This window comes from Urtica dioica, chromosome 8 (assembly GCF_054948205.1).
Source record: "Urtica dioica subsp. dioica isolate 48M chromosome 8, U.dioica_male_clone48M_v1_H2, whole genome shotgun sequence".
NCBI lineage: Eukaryota > Viridiplantae > Streptophyta > Magnoliopsida > Rosales > Urticaceae > Urtica > Urtica dioica.
This window is the reverse complement of record NC_142763.1, coordinates 32,233,092-32,241,405: the sequence shown is the minus strand read 5'-3', so window position 1 is coordinate 32,241,405 and position 8,314 is coordinate 32,233,092. Positions and strand designations below refer to the sequence as shown.

General features: G+C 35.4%; 1 protein-coding gene across 1 annotated transcript; it reads right to left on the bottom strand.

Moving 5' to 3' along the window:
• Positions 1-1,244: 1,244 nt before the first annotated feature.
• On the bottom strand, positions 1,245-4,986 carry FUT11 (fucosyltransferase 11). Its single transcript, XM_089624107.1, has 7 exons — positions 4,410-4,986; positions 3,844-4,004; positions 3,120-3,361; positions 2,829-2,933; positions 2,506-2,662; positions 2,165-2,392; positions 1,245-1,789 (listed from the first exon to the last, which is right to left on the bottom strand). The coding sequence occupies exons 1-7, from the start codon at positions 4,791-4,793 to the stop codon at positions 1,534-1,536; spliced, it is 1,533 nt and encodes a 510-aa protein (XP_089480233.1). The 5' UTR covers positions 4,794-4,986; the 3' UTR covers positions 1,245-1,533.
• Positions 4,987-8,314: the final 3,328 nt, after the last annotated feature.

The window sequence follows — 8,314 nt, the reverse complement described above, 5'->3', positions numbered from 1 at the left end:
AAAAATTGACTAGTTGCAACAAATACTTGTATAAATAAATGGTCATCATTTTTAATGGGTTTAATTTACCTATAGAGCAGAATTTAAATGATGGTAAAAATCTCATTTAAAAGTCTTTTTTATATGATTTAAATGCTTTAAGCTTTTTCCACCAAAAAAAAACAACAAGTAATTATAATGAAAATGGGCCATTAATTCTACATTAAACATGCTACAAGAGTCCTTATTGAGAAATTCTTCTGACCACACCACCCAAATGAAAATTACCAAAAGAAAAATAAAATATCAATCAGACTATTAAGAACATCTCCAACCCATAATATCAAATTAGTATAATTTTTACACCAAAAATTGGTGCAATTGTCACATCAAATATTGTTTTCATCTCCAACCCAAAACACCAAATCCAACACTAAAAAAGAATATTATCTTTTTATACTTCTTAATATTACTTCATATCAATTGCATATCAACTCATCTATTAATTTTTTATGTTAATAATAATATTATTAAATATTATATTATTTTTCTATATCAACAATATCAAATTAATTTATAGTAATATTAAATTTAAAAAAATCACCCTTAAAACAAATATATTTTGGGATAACATTTATAGAATAAAGATTACATAAACACTACATTTCATAAGTAAGTTTAATTTGCATCTCATACTATTAATAGTTTTTTTCAAGCAATTTGTGTTTTTATTTTATTATGCATGCACTTGTACTTTTTTATTTCTATTATGTCGTGTGTTAAATTTAATTTTTATTGGGCTTGTATTTTTATTAGTATAATTGGTGTGTATTTTATTTGGTATGTATTGTGTTTAATAATGCTATGTATTTTATTAATGTTATCTTATTTACTCTTTTTTTAATTATGGTTAAAGTAATTTATTTTTATAAATTATTTAAATATGGTCAAAATTATAAATTACTTTTTGTTTGGGGATTAATTTGCAATTAAAATTTTTATTGTACCAAAATGGTTTGAGTAAATAGTGCAACACCAAATTTTGTGATACACTATTCACCACACTATTTTTTACACTATTTTGATGCAAAAAATAGTGGGTTAGAGCAAAACTCACACTATAAACATCATTTCTCATACCAAAATTATGTGAGTTGGAGATTCTTTAAGAAAACAAATATAAAAAATTCAAAGAAAGAATTTCTCCAACTAAATTTGAACCTGAGGTCGACATTTAAAAAAAAAAAATATCAGGGCCAGCTATGTCGACAAACTGAATTGTAACTTGTAACTGTAAGGCACCATAAATATTATAAATGTGATTTCTTATCACTAATCTAACAGTTTCATCATGTAACACAAAATACATGTTCTACGACAAACAAAGCATTTGAAAAAAAAATGAACAGAAAGATGTCAAAAACATAAATGTCTCAATACGAAATCGCCTCAATTCCGTGTCATGCTACCAAACTGCCGCCGAAATCGTCATTCCTTGATCACCCAAAAGTCGTATAGCCAAAATAATGCAAAAGTTAAATGACCTTTATGTTGTCAGACGAATATGACTTCGAAGTTGGCACAGGGATTGGCTTCGACATGGGACCTAAAATGGGCGTCCCCTTTGAATCGAAAGGTGTAAAGGGCTTGCCTCTGAGTCATCCCCGCCGGATATATTCTGTACACTTTGAGCTCATCTCCTCCTCTTATACTCTCCGGTCTCTCCTTCTTCCAAACCGGGACATGTCTCAGAGACTTGAATTTTGCCACAACCGCGTTTTCCAATGCTTCCAAAGTCAAATTTCCCGACCTGCCAAACAAAAACCGATAAGAACCTTCAAATTCCTTTGATAAGCGGTAAGAAAATACAAGATAATCAAGTAAGTCGAGACTAAGCATTAACGAAACTACTACATCTTTCCTTTCGAGTTTGATTATTTTCAACCTCCATGCCTATATAGATTAACAACTTTCAATTTTAATAATCCCGTCTTTTTATGATTAATTAAGTATTTCATCGCCTAATGTCCTATCTGATAACGACATTCATTGCAAATTTTGGCAACTCAAATTGAACAGTCATTGTGACTCAGAAGCATTGCTGAACTATCATCTCTTGGCATACTATCAAACCTTTTAAAAAAAAGGGTATGTTTAGGAAGAAGATTGAAGGGTAGTTAGTTACCTTAAGAAAATAGATTCCATCTCGAACCTTCCTCTTTCTCGTACGTACAAATGATGAACGGAGTTCGAACCTCTAGTGCACTTGCACGGTCGGTTCTTGAATCCCGGCCTCTTCTCTTCCTCGGCTCGTATTTTAGTCGCCAGGTGAATGCAGAGTCGGCACGATGAATGTACCGCTGCCATATCTACGAGTGCCTTGAAAGAATCGGATGGACCCTCATACTTCCACCTAAAAAAAGCAATGGCAAAATCGTAATTAGAAAGTGAAGTGGATATCAATGTTAATTATAGCGAAGAAACAACTGTATTTTCAATTGTTCCCTAGAAAAAAAATCCACTTGCCTTAGTGTCTGATTATATGCTTCAGGATTTTCTGAAAGGTATTTCATGGTCTTTGCAACAGAGTCAATATCACTTAGCTCCTTAATATACAAAATTGAACCGGGAGCAGGGGCGAATTCTTGAATATTAGGAGGACCGATAACAATCGGCACCGATCCTGAAAGGAACATGATAGATATAATAACTTAATCTTGTAATTTTTGGAAACACTTTTTTTTTCTCCAACCCAATGGCCAAGAATTACATGACTTATAGTTTCTCAAAATAAAGAATATCAGTCAAAAACAGATTGAGAGAGAGAGAGAGAGAGAGAGATTTCATACCGGCAACAAGAGATTGGAAGAATTTCTCTGTTACATAATCCTCCTCATTGGAATTTTCGAAAGCCAAACTGAACTTATAGTGCCGCAGAGCTTGTACTTTGTCCACTGCAAGATACAGCACAGCAGAAAACCTTAATGACTAATTTCTACCTGATCATTTGCTAAAAAATAATTGTAAAAGGTATTATAGTGAAAGCAAGTTCATAATGTCATTGTCGATTTAAATCAACTTCATTTTCATGATCGATACCACAGAGCTAAACACGTCGCAGAGCGTGCAAGAACTTTTACCTTTTTCATTTCGGTTTCTGTGGCAACCCCCATAAGAATCTATTTTGACATTTGCTTTTTCAAGCGCTTCGAGAGCTTGCAATCGAAAGTTTCGAGCACCACAGTTGGAAATAAACGCGGCCGCAAGGGCTTTCTCGGTTTTTGGCAACACTGGTGCCATGATATCATACTCGGCCCATGAGAAGTATCCCACAGGAACGTCTGATGAGAGACTTGTGGTCATTACTATATGATATCCCTTCCTGATACACCAAAATGTTAAAATTTAGATATTTTGAGGTTATTTTCTTTTTCTTTTTCGGCATCTAGTATCAGGTGCTAGAAAGTTCAAGTAGAAAATCAAAAGGACGTTCGGAGAAGCGAAAAATAACACAAAAATGCTACGTATCCATTTTTTCGCATATGAAAAAGTACCAAGTAAATCTTAAATGATCAACCTTATTGACAAGGAAACATTGTAGATAGAATAAAATTGCTTACAAATTGCATGGGTATTTAGCAATACATTATCTGGCGCCAATACATGGCATGCATACTTGTCTTTTTCGTAGAAGAATAATAAGTGATTTCATCGTAGTTCAATATTAATGAATTCAAAATCATGAGCTATATTAGATGGTAAAATGACAACGGATTTTCTTCATATTAAAAGAGGGAAAATAAAGGGTTTCTTTTAGGTATAAATTTTATCCAAACAAAACAATATCAGATTTTGCTTACCCACCCTCGTGCCGTAGCAAGATCGTTCTCGGAATAGTACTGAGCCGATTCCATGGACCGAAGAACGCTGGCCGTTCCTTTAGGTTGTGGTACGCCAAACGCAGCATCGGGTTTTTTGCCGTTATCGTACCCGAATTGACATCCAACACCACAGGTATTCCACTCCTAAGAAAGAATATTATGAAATTCACATTCTCTCTTTGAAAGAATAACTCAATGATGCTATGCTAAGAAATAAATAAGACATACCTAACTGAATTTCGCTAAAGATTATTCATTTGGCATGATCGTTAAAAAGTTGAAAGTGGATAAGCCACAAACAAATATTACTGATGGGTTGTAATCTGATACATTCTTACTTTATTTTTCCTAGAACATTTGAACAAGACTTGCCAAAGTACCAATCAAAAAAGTGTGAGTCTAAGACTTACCAAAATCATATTACTAAAATCTGTGCTAAATAGACCGGTAATTACTATGCATAAAATTTATCATAAAGATACCAAAAACAGAATCTTAATTCATAACAGCACAACGACGAAAAGACTAAAATAAATAACGATGAAATACCTGATCGGCACCAGAAACCAAAATAGGTTGTTTATCGAAATCCCTCTCGTATTGGACCGAGTCCTCTCTCTCCAACCACGCTTCGCAGCCTTCGAGCTCTGAGCTAAGGCTCGCCAAATCCATGCGCACACGCGCCGTCGTCTCGTCGACCGGTTGGTGGTTCCGGTTGAAGAGTTCGGCGAAGGAATCGACCACGGCGGAGTTTTTGGTCACGTCGAGGCGCCCGAGGAAGGCGATCTCGGTGATAACGACTATGGCGACTAGGAGTGGCATCAGATTCGTCCACTTCCTCTTCGAAGACGAAGAGTTCGAGGTCGACACTGGTATCGCCGGACCTTCCTGGTTCGCTCTGGAACCCCCTCTCTGACCTCCGAAAATCCCCATCTATGGATCAAAATCGCTTCCGGTCGATCGTTTGTTCTTCTTTTCTTTCAGAATTTTAATTTTCCCCTTTTTTATAACTGTAATATCGCCATGGATATGAATTGAATTGAGCTCTCTGGTCTAAGAAGAAGCTGAAGGAAGAAAAAAAAAGTCTACGGAGAATTGTTGTGGTGGAGTAGTGGGGACTTATAAATGATTAAACATTTTGTTTTATCAAAATTTTGACATTGAATATTGAATATTCTATTCTATTATATTTATTTTTGTGTTAGGAAAAATAAATACAAGAACAAAAAAAAAAAAAAAAGCTAGCAGAGCAGATTGAGTTGGTTTGAGTAGGAGTAGGACGGCCGGGTATCCATATGGGCACCCATTTTTCAAAGATAATTAATTAATTAATTAAATTTTCTAGCCATTTGGGTTGGGTGGTCAATGGTGATGTATTTATTTATGAACTTATAATTAATTGAAATTATTCTAATTTATAGTTATATCTTATCCGAGCCATCAACAACGGTATGGACATATTTCTTGGTCATAACTCTTAACAGGCTAGGGTGCGGTGAGTTTGTGAAAATGTCGAAAAAGAGTCATTTATGTGAATTTGTGAAAATGTCAAAAGAGTCATTTATATATGAATAAATGTGCACTTGTAACAACTTACTTTTTATGATATAAAAACTCGATCCACCTCAATATCATGAATCATGTCATTACACCCCGTCCGTCTGTTTTGAACGCAATCGGTCAATTAATTATGCATGTTTTTCCGACGTGTCTCATTAACTGAAAACATATCAAATTACCATTTATATTAGAGTAATTAAGCTATATAGTCTCCTGAAAATAGACAATTTATTTTTAGCCCACATTTTGTTAATAGATGGTAAATAGCCAGGAGGATTTATTTACGGCCAAAATATGACTAGACTACCATTTTGTTTTCCCGCCCAGTTTCTATTGGCTATTTACACGTAATCAAGTCAAATATTTGGTTATTAATGCTCGCGAATATCAAGGAGGTAATTATAACCGTGTAGCTGCGTTCACACTTAACCACGACCGCTCACATTTATAGTTTAAAAAAAAAAGATGAAAGAGAGCCGAGAGAGAGAGAGAGAGAGAGAGAGAGAGAGAGATCGAGGGAGTGAGAGCTCGAGGAAGAAGAGAACGCTCGACCGGACCACCACCAAACACCCCCGTCATGAGCAGACCCAAAACCCGCGCGCGCTCGGACCGGGGAGTCGCCGGGAGTTGCCGAGAAGAGATTGACGAGGAGTTCGGCTGGAATCAAAGAGGACCGTCAGAATTCATCAAATTGAGAAGGTATTTCCCGTAAAAATTCATCAAATTGAGAAGATATTCATCAAAGAGAACCGTCGGATTTCAAGAGATTGATTTTTTTTTTTTCTCTCGTGCTCCCTGTTTGAATTTTCTGAGAATAGAAGAATCTGCGTCCAAAGGTCCCGATCGATATTATGGACTCCGCGAAGAACAATTTTTTTTTTCAGTATGTTCGTGTAAATAGAAATCATATTTACAGTACATTCGTGTAAATATGAAGCTTATTTACAGTATAATCACTGTAAATACAAAGCATATTTACAGTATATTCACTGCAAATACAAAGCATATTTACAGTATAATCGTGTATTTGAACTGAAAAAAAATTCTGGAAATATTTTGAGCACGAAAATTCTGAAAATTATGAATATATGGAAGACAAAATAATATCAATAAATGAAGAATATATTTACAGAGTTTATACATATAAATTGCCACAAAAATAGATACTAATTACCTAAAGTCAACGCTAAAAACTTCCAAAAACATAACAATAAATGGGCTATTAATTTTCAAAATCTGCAGGAAATTTCAAATTTCAAATTTTGAAAACTTCCCTGGTTTCTGCGAATTAAATAAGGGCAAAAGTGTAAACCTAATTTAATTAATAAGCTGCCACGTAAGCAATATGGCTATTTACAGCATATTAACGAAAGGTTGGCCAATTTTAAATTGCTACACATTTCGTGGCTTAAGCAGCCAATTTTCTGTTTATACTATTTATTAATATAATTTATTGTTTTTTAAAAACATTAAAAAGCTTATCCCAAATCGATAGCCCCAAAGCTTCAATCCTTGGACTCCAATTTCATAACAAAAATAATAAAATTACAGTCATCAGAGCCGAATAATAAAAACATATATAAAAAGAGAAGTGGAGAGTTCACCACTGCGAAAAAGTGGAGAGAATCTCAGCCACCACGGAAATCGTGGCAACATCCCCACCATCAACGCCTCTAACCCATTACCGAATATCATTAAATATGAAAAATCCATGAGGTCTAGGCTTTGGCAAAGAGTCGATTACCTTTCAGCGAGGTCGTTTTGGTTCCAAGGAATCAAAATCTCGCACGGAGAGAGACTAGGTCTGAAGTCAAAGGAAATAGCAAAGCTGTGAATCCGAAACTGAAATCCAGGATTCGCCAACGAAGGAGGGCTTCTTCTTTGCTTTATGGGAAATTCGCGTCTGGGAGGGAGATGTCGATCGTGTTCTCCGTCATCACCGCCACCAGGTCCACGTTGAACAACGCCACCTCCGACACTTTCAGCTCCGCGTCCATATGTCCGAGCTCGAGCACAGGTCGATCATCGACTTCGTCGTCACCACCGCCAATTTTTTATTTGGGACAATGTTTATGGGGTGTTGAGTTTGGTTGGTAGGTTGGTTGGTGAGAATAGTGTGAATCTGGATTTTTGAGAGGTTTGTTGAGAATCTCCGATGAGTTTTGCGTTTGAATTTCATATGCACTTTGAGAGCTGGGTCAAGTGGAGAAGACAGCATAGTTGGGGAAATATACTTTTTTAATTGATGATAATTAAAGAAAAAAATAAAGGGAATGAAAGGTTTAAAATTTACGAAAATACCATTATTTTGACTATCACGTGATAAGAGCATGCATATTTAACTGACGTTTTGACCTCATAATAGGTGGAATGGGTGTAATGACACAAATCATGATATTAATGAGCAAAGATTGAGTTTTTATATTACGAGAGGCACATTGTTACAAGTGTTGCAGTTCAGAGATATTTATGTCATTAATTCTTTATATATACATTTTTTTACAACAATAAAAAAGTGTAAATACATTTATAAATTGAGAAAATTGTAGTAAATACCCCACCAAAAAATTATTGACATATTGTTTATATTTGTAGGTATATACTATATGTTGTCGTTGAAAATCGGACAACGTCGAAGACTTCGGACGGGTCGACCCAAGGTCGAACCAAGTAGCCGCGCTCGAGCCGGGTTTGTAGAAACTCGGAAGTCTCGAGTTCCTTCCCTTAGCTCAAGAATGTTCTTCGTTCGTCACGGAGACTTGGGAGTAAGAAGAATAAGAAGAAAATAAGCTTAGAATGACACAGAGGCGGTGCCTCTGATGCGCGCTCTGACGCTCAACATTAGTCTGATTTCTATGAATGAGGTAGGACGCCGTTATTCTTTTAGAATATTT